Source organism: Halichoerus grypus, chromosome 6 (genome assembly GCF_964656455.1).
Source record: "Halichoerus grypus chromosome 6, mHalGry1.hap1.1, whole genome shotgun sequence".
Lineage (NCBI taxonomy): Eukaryota > Metazoa > Chordata > Mammalia > Carnivora > Phocidae > Halichoerus > Halichoerus grypus.
Window position 1 is genome coordinate 23,051,449 of NC_135717.1, and position 18,816 is coordinate 23,070,264.

Genomic DNA, 18,816 nt, shown 5'->3' on the forward strand with positions numbered 1-18,816 from the left:
TCTTGAGGCTCCTGGACATATCTACCTTTCCCTTAGAGCCTTTAAATTATTACAGTAATTTAAAATTCCTCATCTGATATTTCCAACATCTGTGTTTTATCTGTGTCTGGTTCTGATGACTGATTTGCCTCTTTGGACTACGTTTTTTTTCTTAATTTTTGGTGTGCCTAATAATTTTTTTGTTGAGAACCAGACATATTATCTAGGGTAATAGATATCAAGGTGAAGGCCTAAGATGTGGGGTTTTATGTTAATTTAGCCAAGAGCTGTTCACTGTTACTTTAGTTATTAGAGATTTTAAATTCCTCCAGTGATCCTTTTTGTCTCCCTGCATGCCTTCAGGTTTTCTCTTCCTGTTGCTCCCAAGAGACAAGTTTCTCTCTGAAATCGTGCCAGCTTGAAAAACCGGTAAGTGGCATCAGTATTCACTTTTCTTGTTTTATATTTCCTGCTACTGGGATGTAACAACTACCCACCAATGATAAATATGTAAAAATAATCCAACTCTCCATACAAAAGAGCCCTACAGGCCTAAAAACATTTTTACAGAAACAGATGAACATAGGGGTGAAAAAAGAGAGAGGCAAACCGTAAAACAGACTCTTAACTATAAAGAATAAACTGAGGGCTGCTGGAGGGGAGGTGGGTGGGGGGAAGGGTTAAATGGGTGATGGCGATTAAAGAAGGCACTTGTGATAAGCACCAGGTGTTGTACATAACTGATGAATCTCTAAATTCTACTCCTGAAGCTAATATTACATTATATATTAACTAACTGGAATTTAAATAAAAACTTGAAACAAACAAAGAAATTGGGATTACCTTCAATCTTTTTTCCCTTTCCCAGACAATGGATCGCATGATGGAAAGTACAGTTGGAGAGAACATGAGTATGAACATCAAAGGGAGGAAGGAACTAGTGATCCAAATTAATCCATCATGAGAATAAGCTGGGTATGGAAATCTCTGTGTAAAGATACTGATACTATCGAACAGTTTCTGGCTAGCACTGCTCTCATGATACAGCATGATGGCCTTATCTAAGGCATGCTGTACAGCCAGGAACCCTTCTCTGATGTACCCTGCATGATAAAACAAACAGTCAAATAAAACAGACTAAGGAACTGCCCAGACACATAAATAACATGGCAATTCAAGTAAGTCCTATGTCACCTACAGAACCCAAATTTACAGCTGTATCAAGGCTAAATGCTCATAATTACCCTGAGAACATATCATAGTTTTGACATAGAAGTAAGGGATCCTTCTTCAGCTGAATCTGATTCACATCTTCCCAAAATTAAATATACTTAATGACAGTGGTAGGTTTGCTAATGTAATCTACATTTACAAAAATAACGCAGATTTAATTAAATATTAGAGAGATGAAGACTTGGAAATGTAAATACAGAAATGAGGCTCAGAATCACAGATAAATTCTACAGAGTAATGTGGAGTGGCCCTCAAGAAAAATTGTTCCACTGAAACCAAGTCAACCATACAACTAAAAGGCAACTTAGGGTTTAATCTGTTTTTATTCATTTTTCAAAATTGGAACTCTGATCATTAATTTTGTACTTCTCCATTTTTCTAATATGAACATTTAAAACTACAAGCTTCTTTCTAAGCATGGCTTTAGCTATATTCCTCCGGTTTTGCTCCCAAATCTTAACATGTCAGGTTTTCTTATTATTCAATTTAAAATATTTTCTGATTTCTTCATGACTTGGCTCCTGGATTATTCAGAAATGGTTGTTTAATGTCCAAATATTTTTCTACTTATCTAATGTTTCCAATTATCTCATTGTTACTGGCCCCTAATTCCACTGTCATCAGAGAACACACTCTATATGATTTCAGTCTTTTTAATTTCAACGAGATTTATTTTACAACTCAACATGAGAGTTATCCTGGTGAAAATGCCATGTGCACTTAAAAAAATGTGTATTCTCCTACTGTTGAGTAATTGCTCTGCAAATGTCAATCAATTCAGGGAAACTGAAAATGTTCTTCATATCATCTACTTCTTTACAATTTTCTTTTTTTAAAAAAAGATTTATTTATTTATTTGACAGAGACACAGCAAGAGAGGGAACACAAGCAGAGGGAGTGGGAGAGGGAGAAGCAGACTTTCCGCCGAGCAGGGAGCCCAATGCAGGGCTCGATCCCAGGACCCTGGGATCATGACCTGAGCTGAAGGCAGACGCTTAACGACTGAGCCACCCAGGCGCCCCTACAATTTTTTTTGTTTAGATGTTCTGTCAACAGCTGAGAGAAGGATAGAATCTCCATCGACAACTGTGGTATTGCCCAATTCTCCCTTTAATTCTGTCACTTTTTGCTTCATGTATTTTGAAGCTGTTATTAGATGCATACATATTTATAATTCTTATATCCTCCTGACCAATTGATCCTTTGTCTTGAAATGTTTTATCAGATATGTGTATATCTGCTCCAGCCACTTTATGGTTATTGTCTTTAATCACATTTAAGACTCTTAACAGCTATTTTTCTACACATACTTTTTCTGCTCTCTTCTCTTTTACCCATCAGGGACTCTAATTACACATATGTTAGAACTTTTGGTATTGCCCCACATTTCAATGAAACTCAATTTTTTTGTTTTTCAAACTGAATACATTTTATTGTTCCAAGTTCATTTATTCTTTCTTCTGTTATCTTCACTATTAAATCTGTCTTGTATTTTCCAATTCTAGACTTCGTGTTTTATTCCTTTTTTATGGTTTCTAATTCTCTGATGAGACTTATCACTTCTTACATTGTGCAATTATTTTAATTCAGTGACTGAGAATAATTATACTAGCCACCTTACAACAAGTTCTTATCTGCTAGTTCCATAATCTGAGTTTTCTTGGAGTCTCGGTTGATATTAAGATGCAGTACACAAAACCACTGTAAGAGTATAAAGATTAGGGGCACCTGGGTGGCTCAGTGGGCTAAGCGTCTGCCTTTGGCTCAGGTCACGATCCCAAGGTTCTGGAACTGAGCCCCACATCAGGCTCCCTGCTCAGTGGGTAGTCTGCTTCTCCCTCTCCTCCCCGCTTGTGCTCTCTCTCGCTATCTCTGTTGCTATCTCGCTCAAATAAATAAAAAAAAATAAAAAAATCTAAAAAAAGTAGACTAATAGGAAAAAAAAAGAATTTTAGGACATTATTTTAAACAGTTTTGGGAAAACTGTTTTCCTCTCTGTGGTTAAAAAAATAATACTGAATCCCTAACCCAAACTACATACAAATGTTAACTCCTTCCTCATGGATTAACAACCAAATCATAGAAGGAAAAACCATAAAGAGGAAATAGAAGAATATTTTTGAACTTAGAAATAGGGATGGACTTCTTAAACGAAAGCCCAGAAAAAGACCATGTGGCCAAAAAAATGCTAAATTACATCAAATTAAAGATTTCTGCTATTTCAATAAAAGACAGCATAGATAAAATCAAAAGTTGGAAAAAGATATTCTCAAAATTTGGAACCAACAATATATCTGAAAATACATGGAACTCCTGAATAAATATAAATCTTTAAATAGATATTTAAATAAAATGTGTGTTACATTACTTGAAACTATTTTCTGTGGAGGGATTATTGTTTCAAGTTTTAAAATATCACAAAGGTTCATTTGTGGTACTATAACTGAAAAATTAAGCATAGTTTTCCATTCCTCCCTTGATTCATGTAATAGATTATCTTAATTTTCTACTCATTTCCCTGCCAATCTTTCTTAGTCTTTGTACATTTGTCCTCCTTGGTTTACCTAGCATTCAGTCCTTCATCCTTCCTTCTCTAACATTTCTCCCCAAATAGCATGATATTAAGGAAATCTAAGGGTATGTATTGCTTGTTCTCAAGTAATGTGCTACTTGAAGTTGAGAAGTGAAATGACAAAATAAAATCCCAACATCTGAAAAAGGTCATTCTCTGAAATAACTTGATCACTTATATATATTATTATTATATAAATTGTGAAACATAGGTCACAGCCGTATTTGTTCAGCAAGAGTATACAACAAAAATCAAAGATAAACTATGAGTGTTATCACTTGGGAGATATGCATCCACTACCATATTAAATCATTTCTCCTATTCATGCTAAATATTGCTATGGCCTGTGTCTCTCATAACTTCCAGGAGAAATTTCATCTCCTTCACCTACATGCCAGGTCTTTAATGACCTTTTTGCCTCCTAGCCTCATTTCTAACAGACTTACATGCACCCTCTATTCTAGCTATATAAATAAAGAAAGTAAACAAACAAAAGGCCATGTAGTTCCCTGAACGTGGCATCCTGTCCTGTATGTGTTCATGATTTTACTTCCACTGCCTGGAATAATCCCCACCCATCTCCAACTAACTAATTAAGTACATCTAGGTATAGATTCAGCTTAATCCTTAAGCTTAAATTCCTTCTTAGTAGACTTTGTAAAGATTATTTTTAATGACTGTCCAATAGGTCATCTATTCTTTTAACTGCTTTATGTTGTTTCCAACTTTTGTTCCTTCTGCTAGAATGTGCATAGCTTTTTTACTTTATTTTTTAAAAAGGTTTTATTTATTTATTTGAGAGAGAGAGACAGAGCTAGTGAAAGAGAGCACAAGCAAAGAGGAGAGGGAGAAGCAGGTTCCCTGTTGAGCAGGGAGCCCGACGCGGGGCTTGATCCCAGGACCCTGGGATCATGACCTGAGCTGAAGGCAGACGCTTAACCGACTGAGCCACCCAGGTGCCCCTGGGGTTTTTCTTCTATTAAATATTTGCTAAAGATAAAAATCTCAAGATAGTTGGTAAATCCAAATTCCACATTAAGGGTTTTTCATGTAAGATAATTTTCAAAATAAAAATATGAATTAAAAATTACCATCACAATTTTAAAACTTTTAGATTAAATCAATAAAATTATATATAGACACAAATAGGCAAGTGATGCCAACAAATGAAGGTGTTTGTATTTGGAAAGCAAAACACTAAGCCACAACCAATGTGTAGTATTCAAAGTGGTTTTGATAAAATATAAATTCAATTTAAAAAATTACAAGTTAAGAACATATATACAGGTATATACATGTATAAAACATACATCTAACTATACATATGGTATATGTATAGTTAATATGCAACTGAGATAATAAAATAAGGATGTTTAATGATTTGCTCACCAGGACTTCCTCCATCATTAAAATCTGCGTTCCTGGGTCCTACAGAGGGATAAATAGGAAAGAGTAAGGATGTCTTCCAGCCCAGCCTGTCTGGCCACATCAAAGATCTCTGTATCTTAACAAAACGCAGATGATATTTTACCTAGAAGTAGCAATAGGAAAGAAATCATGCTTAAAACATATAAAACGGAAATGCACATATTAAAAAAAAAAGATAAGTCCAAATGGGAAAACACACAATTTGAAAGATGAGACTAATCTGATGTCACAGTGATTCTGAACACTAGGAAATGACAGTGACTGAAAGTACAACATAAGTCCTCCAATCATAAGAACATCTAAAGTCCTTTCAGAATATAGATAGTTCACAAAAAGACACACAAATGGCCCATAAATACATGAAAAGCTTCTCAATGTCATACAATGAAATAAGTACAAATTAAAATTACAGAGATATGTCTTACGCATCACACTGGAAAAATCAAAAGCTTAACAACATGCTCCATCACTGAAGCTGTAGACAAACAGGCACTTTAATACATGTGGGATGCAAAATGGCACAACTATAATGGAGAATCTGGCAACGTTTAATAAAACTACACATGCATTATGGTTTGATTCAGCAATCCTACTTCCAGGAACAGACTTGGAATATACACCTCCAACAACATAAAGGAAACACGCACAAGTTTGTTGTAACATTATCTGTGGTAGAAATATATGGGAATCAACCTAATGGCTCAAAGGAGATGGCACAAAAGGTGGAACCTGTACACAACAGACAGCTATGTATCTGTTCAAGCTACAGTCAGAAAACAGAAATCATATTGATCATACTAGATAACCTGAAAAGGTAAATGCTTTTTCTACATCTACTGAGGATCATATGGTTCTTATTCTTTCATTTAATGTGGTGTATCATGTTCATTGATTTGTAAATACTGAACCATCCCTGCAGCCCAGGAATAAATCCCACTTGATCATGGTGAATAATTCTTTTAATGGACTGTTGGATCCTATTGGCTAGTATCTTGGTGAGAATTTTGGCATCCATGTTCATCAGAGATATTGGCCTGTAATTCTATTTAGTTGGGAGATTTCTGATTACTGATTCAATTTCTTTGCTGGTTATGGGTCTGTTCAAATTTTCTATTTCTTCCTGTTTCAGTTTTGGTTGTTTGTAGGTTTCTAGGAATTTGTCCATTTCTTCCAGGTTGCCCAGTTTGATGGCATAAAATTTTTCATAGTGGTCTCTGATAATTCTTTGTATTTCTCTGGTTTTGGTTGTGATCTTTCATTCATGATTTTATCTATTTGGGTCCTTTCTCTCTCTCTTTTTTTTTAAGATTTATTTGAGAGAGAGAGAGAGAGCACAAGCAGGCAGAGCGGCAGGCAGAGGGAGGCAGAGGGAGAGAGAGAAGCAGGCTCCCCACTGAGCAGAGAGCCCAACACAGGACTCGATCCCAGGACCCTGGGATCATGACCTGAGCTGAAGGCAGACACTTAACTGACTGAGCCACCCAGGCGCCCCATCTCTTTTCTTCTTGATAAGTCTGGCTAGGGGGTTATCAATTTTATTAATTCTTTTGAAGCAGAAGCTAATTAGTTTCATTAATCCACTCTGTTTCATGGTTGTTGTTGTTTGTATATCATTTATTTCTGCTCTAATCTTTACTATTTCCATTCTTCTGCTGGCTTTAGGCTTTATTTGCTATTCCTTTTCTAGCTTTTTTAGGTGTAAGGTTAGGTTGTGTATTTCAGACTTTTCTTGCTTCTTGAGGTAGACCTGTATTGCAATATACTTCCTTCTTAGGACTGCCTTTGCAGCATCCCAAAGGTTTTGAACTGTTGTGTTTTCATTTTCATTTGCTTCCATGTATTTTTTAAATTCTTAATTTCCTGGGTAACCCATGCATTCTTTAGTAGGATGTTCTTTAGCCTCCATGTATATGTGGTCTTTCCAAATTTTTCCTGTTGAATTCCAGTTTCATAGCGCTGTGGTCTCCATCTTTTTGTACCAGTTGAGGGCTGAATTGTGACCCCGTATGTGATCTATTCTGGAGAATGTTCCATGTGCACTTGAAAAGAAGTGTATTCTGCTGCTTTAGGATGAAATGTTCTGAGTATATCTGTTAAGTCCATCTGGTCCAGTGTGTCATTCAAAGCCACTGTTTCCTTATTGATTTTCTGCTTTGATGATCTGTCCATTGCTGTGAGTGGGGTGTTAAAGTCCCCTACAATTAATGTATTATAAATGAGTTTCTTTATGTTTATTATTAAGAATTATATATTTGGATGCTCCCAAGTTGGGGGCATAAATATTTACAATTGTTAGATCTTCCTGATGAATAGACCCCTTAATTATGATATAATGCCCTTCTTCATGTCTTCTTACAATCTTTGGTTTAAAATCTAGTTTTTCTGATATAAGTATGGCTATTCTTGCTTTCTTTTGACATCCATTAGTATGATAGATGGTTTTCCATCCCCTCACTTTCAATATGCAGGTGTCTTTAGGTCTAAAATGAGTCTCTTGTATGCAGCATATAGATGTATCTTGTTTTTAAATCCATTTTGATACCCTATGCCTTTTGATTGGATCATTTAGTCCATCTACATTCAGAGTGATTATTGAAAGATATGAACGTAGTGCCATTGTGTTACCTGTAGAGTTGGTGTTTCTGGCGATGTTCTCTAGTCCTTTCTAGTCTTTGTTGCTTTTTTTTTTTTTTTTTTTCTTCACTCAAAGAATCCCCCTTAAAATTTCTTACAGGGTTGGTTTAGTGGTCATGAACTCCTTTAGTTTTTGTTTAGTAAACTCTTTCTTTCTCCTTCTGTTCTGAATGACAGCCTTGACGGATAAAGTATTCCTGGCTGCAGGTTTTTCCCATTCAGTATGTTGAATATTTCTACTTTTTTCTGGCCTGCCAAGTTTCTGTGGACAGATCTGCTGTGAACCTAATATGCCTTCCCTTGTTGGTTAAGGGCTTTTTTCCCCCTTGCTCCTTTCAGGATTCTTTTCTTGTCTTTGTATTTTGTGAATTTGAATATGATATGCTTTGGCAATGGTTAGCTTTTGTTGAATTGAATGGGAGGTCTCTGTGCTTCCTGGATTTGATGTCTGTGTCCTTCCCCAGATTAGAGAAGTTTTCAGCTATAACTTGTTTGAATAAAGCTTCTGTCCCCCTTTCTCTCTCTTCATCCTCTGGGACTACTATGATACGAATCTTACTACATTTTAAGAAGTCAATGAGTTCCCTAAGTCTACCTTTGTGGTCCATTACCTTTCTTTCCCTCTTCTTTTCAGCTTCATTTTTTTCCATAATTATATCTTCCATATCACTGATTCACTCCTCTACTTCATCCATCCTCATTTTTATGGCCTCCACTTGGGATTGCATCATTTGTAGCATTTTTAATTTTGGCCTGAATAGATTTTAGTTCTTTTATCTCTGCAGTAAGGGATTCCCTAGTGTCTTCTACACTTTTTTTCAAGCCGAGCTAATAATATTATACTCGTTGTTTTAAATTCTAGTTCCGACATCTTACTTATATCTGTAGTGATTCAATTGCTGGCTGTGAGTACTACCTCCTGTTCTTTCTTTTGGGGTGAATTTCTCTGTCTCATCATTTTGTCCAGAAAATAAAAGAATAAAAAGAAAACAAACAAACAAACAAACAACAACAACAACAACAAAAACCTAGATCCTGGGCATGTGTTTGGTCTTCTTGTTATAAGAATCTAGATTCTAAACTAAGAAAGTAAAATAAAATATGATGAAAGTAAACAAAAAAATACATATATAAAAATAAAAATAGAAAAAAACTTGAAAAAATGAGAAAATAAATGAAATAATAATAATAAAAAAAGCATAAAAGTACAAAGGAGGCTAGATACTATTTTCCCCTAGAGCTGAAGCTTTGCAGCCCGCTCTGATCAGTGAACTTTGTGTGAGCTAATTGTTCGTGCTTGTCTTCTGGGGGAGGGGCCCATTGCACTGATGCTCAGGTGGACTTACCCTAGCAGAAATGTGCCTCCAGGGCACAGGGCAGCAGGGGTTGGTGTAAGTGGGTCTGGACTCCACTAGGTGGTGCTGTTTTTCTCCCTGGAGGCTTTCGGCACTGATGAGTGGGATAAATATGGCAGAGGCCCCCACCCTAGCCCCAGAGTTGGAAGTTTGCACCCTCCACTCTTCAGTGAGCCCTCAGAGAAGAGCAACCACTCTTTTTTTTTTAAATTTTTTTATTGTTATGTTAATCCCCATACATTACATCATTAGTTTTAGATATAGTGTTCCATGATTCATTGTTTGTGCATAACACCCAGTGCTCCATGCAGAACGTGCCCTCCTCAATACCCATCACCAGGCTAACCCATCCTCCCATCCCCCTCCCCTCTAGAACCCTCAGTTTGTTTTTCAGAGTCCATCGTCTCTCATGGTTCTTCTCCCCCTCCGATTTCCCCCCCTTCATTCTTCCCCTCCTGCTACATTCTTCTTCTTCTTTTTTTCTTTCTTAACATATATTGCATTATTTGTTTCAGAGGTACAGATCTGAGATTCAACAGTCTTGCACAATTCACAGCGCTTACCAGAACACATACCCTCCCCAGTGTCCATCACCCAGTCACCCCATCCCTCCCACCCCCCCCCCCCTCCAGCAACCCTCAGTTTGTTTCCTGAGATTAAGAATTCCTCATATCAGTGAGGTCATATGATACGTGTCTTTCTCTGTTTGACTTATTTCGCTCAGCATAATACCCTCCAGTTCCATCCACGTCGTTGCAAATGGCAAGATCTCATTCCTTTTGATGGCTGCATAATATTCCATTGTATATATATACCACATCTTCTTTATCCATTCATCTGTTGATGGACATCTTGGCTCTTTCCACAGTTTGGCTATTGTGCAACCAATCACTCTTAACTCCCTGGTTTCTGTCAGAACCCTGCCTTCATCCTGCCTGTGTCCCAGCTTTTTTATTTCAGGTGCGTGACTGAGTTTCAAACACCAAATTTTAGGGACTCCTGTGGCGTGGATCCATACTGTTCCTCCTAGGGAGAACTCACCACACTTCTGCCGTTTGCTGGCCCGTCCCAGGAAAGTGGTCACAGGACCATGACTGCACAGCGGTTCACAGTTTATGGCAACACAGAGCAGAAAGCTGGCACCTAGACTCACTGTTATACTGGGAACAGTATAGCACTTAGTTGCCACCCATTCTTGTGACCCACGGGATCCTCAGACCAGGGTGTCACACCTGGAATTCCACCCTGCTTCACCACCTGAGCACCTTTAAGCTAGGCACGTCCCCCCTCTGATTTTGCATTTCACTACATAAGCAGGCTCCTTCCCCACCACTGTATCCACAGCTCTCTCTCCCCAAATTCAAGTCTCTGAACCTCCTACCTACCAAAAGGTGGTGGCTTTTCTACTTGTAGACTTGTAGTTTTTGTTCTCTCAGATCTCTGATTGATTTCCTGGGTGTTCAGAGTGATATGATAACTAACTAGCTGTATTCAAGGGACAAGACAAGCTTAGGGTGCCCCTAATTCTCCATCATCTTAACTCCACCCTCCACAAAGATTTATACATGTGCACTTCTGAGAGTTTTGTTTTTAGCTATGTTTAGATCATTAGTCCATTTTGAGTTGATTTTTGTATATAGTGTGAAGTAGAGGTCCACTCTTAGTCTTTTGTATGTGGAAAATCAGTTGTCCTAGCATCATTTGTTAAAGAACTTGTTCTTTCCCAATGAATGGACTTTGCACCATTTTCACAAATTGACTGGCTATAAATATGTGGGCTTATTTCTGGACTCTCAATTTTATATCATTGGTCTGTTCCTGTTCTTTTTTTTTTTTTTTTTTAGATTTTTTATTTATTTATTTGACAGAGAGAGACATAGCGAGAGAGGGAACACAAGCAGGAGGAGTAGGAGAGGGAGAAGCAGGCTTCCCCACGGTGCAGGGAGCCCGATGTGGGGCTCGATCCCAGGACCCTGGGATCACGACCTGAGCTGAAGGCAGACGCTTAACGACTGAGCCACCCAGGCGCCCTGGTCTGTTCCTGTTCTTATGCCAGTGCCACACTGTTTTGATTACTGTAGCATTGTAGTAAGTTTGCAATTGGGTAATGTGAATCCTCTGACTTTGCTCTTTTTTAAAACTGTTTTTACTAGTTGGGCCTCCTGCAATTCTATATGAATTTGAAAATTTGAAGACTGGCTTTTCTCTTTCTGCATAAAAAGCTGTTGGAATTTTGATAGCGACTGTGATGGATCAGTAGGTTAACTATGGGTAGTACTGACATCTTTGTTTTTTAAGTAGGCTCCATGCCCAGTGTGGAGCCCAATGCAGGGCTTGAACTCACAACCCTGAGATCAAGACCTGAGCTGAGATCAAGAGTCAGACACTTACCTGACTGAGCCACCATGTGCCCCCAAAGACATCTTAACAATATTAGGTCTTCCTACCCAGGAACTTGGGCTGTCTTCACATTTAAGTCTTCTTTAATTTCTTTCAACAGTGCATTGTAGTTTTCAGCGCATACCCCTTGCACCTTTTTGGCTAAATTTATTCTTCAGTATTATATCCTCTGCTCTGTCCATTCTACTATTAAGCCATTCAACTAGTTTTTTATATGTCATTGTATTTTTAAGTTTATAATTTGTTTATAATTTGTGTCTTTGCTAAGATTTTCTATTTTTCATTTCAAGACAATTTTAATTTGTTGTTTAAACATTTTTTATGGTGGCTGCTTTGAAATCTTTGTTAGATAATTCATCTCTGTGTTTGTGTCAGTTGATTGTTTTTACTCATTCAAATTGTGGTTTTCTTCAAAACAAACAAGGAAAGGGAAAAATTAAGAGAGAGAGAAAGAGAAATCAAGAAACAGAGTCTTAGTTATAGAGAAAAAAACTGATGTTACCAGAGGGGAGGTGGGAAGGGGAATGAATGAAATTGGTGATGAGGATTAAAGAGTGCACTTGTTGTGAAGAGCACTGAGTAATGTATAGAATTACTGAATCACTATATTGTACACCTGACAGTAATATAGCACTGTATGTTAACTAATTGGAATTAAAATAAAACCTTTTAAAAAAGAATATAGAAAAAGAATTAAAGACCTGGCTGCTTTAAAATATAATAATCTAATCATCAAAAGAAAATCTGACCACGACAAAAAAACTGAAAGAAAAGCCACAAACTGGAAAAATATACTTGTAATACATATGAGAGACAAGGGATCCCTATGTAGGATAGACAAAGAAATTGGTCAATTAATATGTAAAATGGATTTTTCCATAGAAAATTGGGGGAAAAGACCAAATGTATACCTCACTAAAGAATAATTCATCACTTAAAACATGGACATATGTAAATCTCATTAGGAACCAAGGAAATGGAAATTAAAGCCAAAGTTGCATACCACTTCACACCTATGGAATTAGCTAATTCATATCCGTGGAATTAGTGAATGTAAACATCTGAAAATATTAAGTTTAATAATGAGAACTTTCAGACACTGTTGCTGGGAGTCTGAATTGGTATCATCACTTCAGAAAACAATTTGGCATTATGTAATAAATTTTAAGATGTGAGCATGCCCCAGAAATTCTACATCCAGGCATATATCCAGAGTATCTAATGTTCACAGTAGCACTGTTTCACTAGCAAAAAAGAAAAAAAAAAAAAGCTGTAAACATCCCAAGTGTCTGGTAGCAGAACTGATAAGTAAATTGTGATCTCTTTATATAATGTAATATTATTCTGTAAATAAATGAATCAGAACCCCCCCATAATTGTGGTTTTCTTGGATCTTTGTGTGACAGATAATTTTCTATTTTATCCTGTTCATTTTCTCAATTATGTTGGGAGACAGATCCTATTTAAATCTTCCATTACATCAAGCAGTGAGCCTATTTCAGTTTAGCATACAGGTAGTGGCTGGAATCTAGTACAAATATTTGAGGGCACAAGCACAGTCAATTAATAATTATAATAAAACTTGAAATGGCACTTAACACACTTTGAGCCAATGCATACTGTTCAGCCTAAATCCATTATCAGCATATGGATAATTCTGACTTAGTAAATGGAAGGAAGTTGGTACAGAAGCATGGACTCATGGAAGGATGGGACATACAGAGAGAATATATATTATCCTACCAGGGGTTTTATTAATTTTGCCTTCTACTAACATGTGCCTGCATTATAAACATAGAACTTGGCTCCATGTCTAGATATTATAGATTGATCATTTATTTCTATCACCACCAGGATAGAATGCCTAACAAGATCTGCTAAGCAGACACCAAGTTCAAGGCACTGTCTTTCTTTCTCCTTCCCATGGGCTGTGCTATAATCAGATCCTTTCTCAGTGCTTATGGATGTCCTAGTTCTGAATCAATGTGGCTGAGCCCTAGAGTTTTTTCTAGTCATTTATGAAAGGACTTAAATTCTGTGTTTCATTCAAAGAAGAAGGATTTTTTTTACATGCTTGGTTCCTTGTTAGTGAAAATGCATCTGCTCTGTAGCTTGTTTCTCTTCTCTGTAGAACTAGAAGCAATGCCTGAGTAGTCAAAGTTTCTCATGGGTCTAAGGCCTTGTGTGCGCAGTTCTTTCCTTACCATAATGTAACAATTAACAGCACAGTAATCAGTTACTCAGATCTGGATTCACATTCTTGCTCTATTGTATACTAGTAGTTTGATTTTGAAAAAATTGGTTGCCTCATCCATAAAATTGGGTTTGTAATAGCACATCATTAAAATCCTAGAAACTAGAAGTGCAACTACTAGAAGACTATGTATTTAGAAAACTCCAAATAAAACATTCTCACCTGAAGTGGCAGAGGGTCACTGCTGCTTTTGAAGTTACAGTCAAAAATGATGGCAGCCAGTACTTTACTCGATCCATAGTCATACTTAATGTACGTCTCAAGCTCCATTTCTGAAGCAAACCCTCGAACTGTAAAGAGGATAAATTGTTCACTATAATGGGAATATCTGATAATTCCTCCTGAGGGGAGATACATGGATAAAAGCTATCCCAATATTGTAAACTTAAAAACACTGTTTTTCAAATATTGGTATCACAACTACTTAATGGATATTGGGGGTTCAAAACAATTTCAGGCATAAAACTTTACTCCAATTTTAAATAACAATCATTATAAAATATACATAAAGACAAGTCATTAGTCATAAGGGAAATGCAAATCAAAATCACAATGAGATACAAATTCACATCCACTGAGATAGTTATAATCAAAAAGACAGATGATAACAAGTGCTGGTGAGAATACGGAAAAACTGAACCTTCATACAATGCTGATCAGAATATAAAATAGTAAAACAACTTTAGATAACAACTTTTGGTAGCCCCTCAAAAAGTTAAACATAGTTACCACATGACATATTCATTCCACTCTTAGGTATATACCCAAAAGAAATGAAAACATATGTCTGCATAAAACTTAGAGATGAATGTTCATAGCAGTTGGATTATAACAGCCAAAAGGTGGAAACAACCCAAATGTCCATCAACTGATGAGGGATATACCAAGTGAATGCAGTAAATCCATACAATGGGCTATTACCTGACAATGAAAAGGAATGAAGTATTGATACAAACTACAACATAGATGAACCTTGAAAACATTATGCTAAGTGAAAAAAGCCAGTCACAAAAGACCACATCTTCCATGTATATAAAATTTAAATGAAAGGTTTATATATAAGCCATCTACATAAAAGATAGGCAAATCTATAGACACAGAAAGTAGTTTAGTGTTTTCCTAATCTTGGTGGGATTTTATAGAGTCATGGCTAAAGGTTACAGGGTTTATTTTTGGTGATGAAAATGCCCTAAAATTGATTGTGGTAATGGATACACAACTCTGTGAATATACTAAAAGCCACTGAATTGTATGCTTTAAATGGGTGAATATATGGTATGTGCCTTAGATCTCAAAAAGCTGTTTTACAGTTTTTACAGTTTTTTTTTTTTTTTTAAGCAGGCCCAATGTGGGGCTTGAACTCACAACCCTGAGAGCAAGAGTCACAGGCTCTACTAACTGAGCCAGCCAGGGGCCCACAAAAAGCTGTCTCAAAACAAGATAAATCAGGAGGTAGAGATCACTTCAAACTGTGCTTTTAAGAAAACCAACACATTTGATGGCTCAATAGCTGTATAGAGATAACAGAGGAAGGAGTCAGTGAAGACATTAATAGACATTACCTAATCTGAACAAGAGAGGGAAAAAATGGGAAAAAAAACTCGAATAGATCCTTAATGACTTACGGGACAATACAACTTTGAGAAATAATGGTTAAAAACTCCTCAATTTGGTGAAAGATAGAAACTTACAGATTCAAAATGCTCAGGAAACCCCTAACAGAATAAACCAAAAGAAATCCACACTTGGACATAACATAATCATAATTTTGACAAATAAGGACAGAAAATATCTTGAAAGCAGCTAGAGAGAAATGATACAATACCTATAAAGAAAACAAGGATTCTTTTCAAAACAAGATTCTTTTCAAACACCAAGGAGGTCAGAAGAAACTGACAAATATTTTTTAAATGTTGAGAAGACTGTCAACCCAAAATTTTATACCAAATGAAAATAATCTTCAGGAATGAAGATGAATTAAAGACATTCTTAGATGAAGGAAAACAAAGAGAACTCATTGCCAGTAGACCTGCTCTAAAAAATTGTTAAAGTTCTTCAGAAAGAAGGAAAATTTCTCTTTCTACAGTGGCATTGTTAATGTATAAGAAAGCAACTGATTTCTGTGCATTGATTTTGTATCCTGCCACATTACTGAATTGCTGTATGAGTTCTAGTAATTTGGGCGTGGAGCCTTTTGGGTTTTCCACATAAAGTATCAACTGTAGAAAGAAATTAGAGAAATGATTCCATTTACAATAGCACCAAAAACCATAAGATACCTCGGAATAAACCTAACCAAAGAGGTAAAGGATCTATACTCTAGGAATTACAGAACACTCATGAAAGAAATTGAAGAAGACACAAAAAGATGGAAAAATATTCCATGCTCATGGATCAGAAGAATAAACATTGTTAAAATGTCTATGCTACCCAGAGCAATCTATACCTTCAAAGCCATCCCGATCAAAATTCCAATGACATTTTTCAAAGTGCTGGAACAAACAATCCTAAAATTTGTATGGAATCAGAAAAGACCCTGAATTGCCAAGGAAATGTTGAAAAAGAAAAACAAAGCTGGGGGCATCACGTTGCCCAATTTCAAGCTATACTACAAAGCAGCAATCACCAAGACAGCATGGTACCGGCACAAAACAGACACATAGACCCATGGAACAGAATAGAGAGCCCAGATATGGACCCTCAACTCTATGGTCAACTAATCTTCGACAAAGCAGGAAAAAAGATCCAATGGAAATAGTCTCTTCAATAAATGGTGCTGGGAAAATTGGACAGCTACATACAGAAGAATGAAACTGGACCATTCTCTTACACCACACATAAAGATAAACTCAAAATGGATGAAAGACCTCAATGTGAGACAGGAATCCATCAAAATCCTAGAGGAGAACATAGGCAGTAACTTCTTTGACATTGGCCACAGCAACTTCTTTCAAGACCTGTCTCTAAAGGCAAGGGAAACAAAAGCAAAAATGAACTTTTGGGACTTCATCAAGATAAAAAGCTTCTGCACAGCAAAGGAAATGGTCAACAAAACTAAGAGGCAACCCACAGAATGGGAGAAGATATTTGCAAATGACACTATAGATAAAGGGCTGGTATCCAAGATCTATAAAGAACTTCTCAAACTCAACACCCAAAAAACCAATAATCCAGGCAAAAAATGGGCAGAAGACATGAACAGACACTTCTCAAAAGAAGACATACAAATGGCTAACAGGCACATGAAAAAATGTTCAACATCACTAGCCATCAGGGAAATTTAAATCAAAACCACATTGAGATACCACCTTACACCAATTAGAATGGCAAAAATTAACAACACAGGAAACAACAAGTGTTGACAAGAATGTGGAGAAAGGTGAACCCTCTTACACTGTTGGTGGGAATACAAGCTAGTACAGCCACTTTGGAAAACAGTATGGAAGTTCCTCAAGACATTAAAAATAGAGCTACCCTATGACCCAGCAATTGCACTCCTGGGTATTTACCCCAAAGACACAGATGCAGTGAAAAGAAGGGGCACATGCACCCCAATGTTCATAGCAGCAATGTCCGCAAAAGTCAAACTGTGGAAAGAGCCAAGATGTCCTGCAACAGATGAATGGATAAAGAAGATGTGGTTCATATATACAATGGAATATTACTCAGCCATCAGAAAGGATGAATACCCACCATTTGCACTGATATGGCTGGAACTGGAGGGGATTATGCTAAGTGAAATAAGTCAAGTAGAGAAAGACAATTATCATATGGTTTCACTCATATGTGGAACATAAGGAATAGCACAGAAGACCATAGGGGAAGGGAGGGAAAACTGAAGGGGGAGAAATCAGAGAGGGAGACAAACCATGAGAGACTATGGACTCCGGGAAACAAACCGAGGGTTTCAGAGGGAAGGGGGTTGAGGGATGGGGTGGCCGGGTGATGGGTATTAAGGAGGGCACGTGTTGTAATGAGCACTGGGTGTTATATGCAACTGATGAATCACTGAACATTACATCAAAAACTAATGATGTACTATATGGTGGCTAACTGAACATAAAAAAAAAAAGAATTAAGTTACAAGCAAGAGCTATGGTAAATATCTGGATAAACAGTTTTCTTAAGTTCTTTAAAATATGTGCATAAATTATAACACTTTCTGGTATAGTTTTCAACTTATGTAGATATGAAAATAAAGTAGTAAAATGTTCTAAGTTGATTGTAAAAAATTATGTATGCATATTTTAACCCAAAGAGCACACAATAATAAATATTATATACCAGGAGTCCAATTTTTCATTTTTTTCTTTTATGAATGGTATCTAAGAATTCTTCAACTAACTCTTTATAAAGTTACAAAGATTTTCTCCTATGTTCTCTCCTAAATGTTTTATCATTTTACTTTTAGATCCATGATCCATTTTGATGTATTTTTTCTGCCTAAGATGTGAGGTGTCATTGTTTTGGCTACTGATGTCCAATTGTTTAGCACTATTTTTTGAAAAGCTTATCCTTCCACTATTGTAAACAATATTTTGGCATATTTGTATAGTTCTATCTCTGTATTTTATTGCACTGTTTTATTGCACTTTGCAGATACTGTGTTTTTTAAAAATTGAAGGTTTGTGGCAAGCCTGAGTCAAGTAACTCTACTGATACCATTTTCCAACAGCACTTGCTCATTTCATTTATATGTCACATTTTGGTAATTCTTGCAATATTCCAAACTTTTTCCTCATTATTATATTTGTATGGTGCTATGTGATCAGTGATTATGACTCGCTGAAAGCTCAGATGATGGTTAGGATTTTTTAGCAATAAAGTATTTTTAAATTAAGGTATGAATTGCTTTTTTAGACATAATGCTACTGCATACTTAACAGACTACAGTATAGTGTAAACATAACTTTTATATGCACTGGGAAATGAAAAAATTCATTTGACTAGCTTTACTGTGA

At 36.5% G+C, this 18,816-nt stretch overlaps 1 protein-coding gene across 1 annotated transcript in view; it reads right to left on the minus strand.

The window, feature by feature from the left end:
- The window catches only part of LOC118549013 (phospholipid-transporting ATPase ABCA3-like), a 191,444-nt gene that overhangs the window by 171,573 nt on the left and 1,055 nt on the right, over positions 1 to 18,816 (minus strand). Inside the window, exons 3-5 of the mRNA XM_036113189.2 lie at positions 14,018 to 14,145; positions 5,174 to 5,315; positions 823 to 1,082 (exon numbers count right to left, since the gene is read on the minus strand). Coding sequence (XP_035969082.2) covers positions 823 to 1,082; positions 5,174 to 5,315; positions 14,018 to 14,145 — 530 coding nt within the window. The remainder of the gene's footprint in view (positions 1 to 822; positions 1,083 to 5,173; positions 5,316 to 14,017; positions 14,146 to 18,816) is intronic.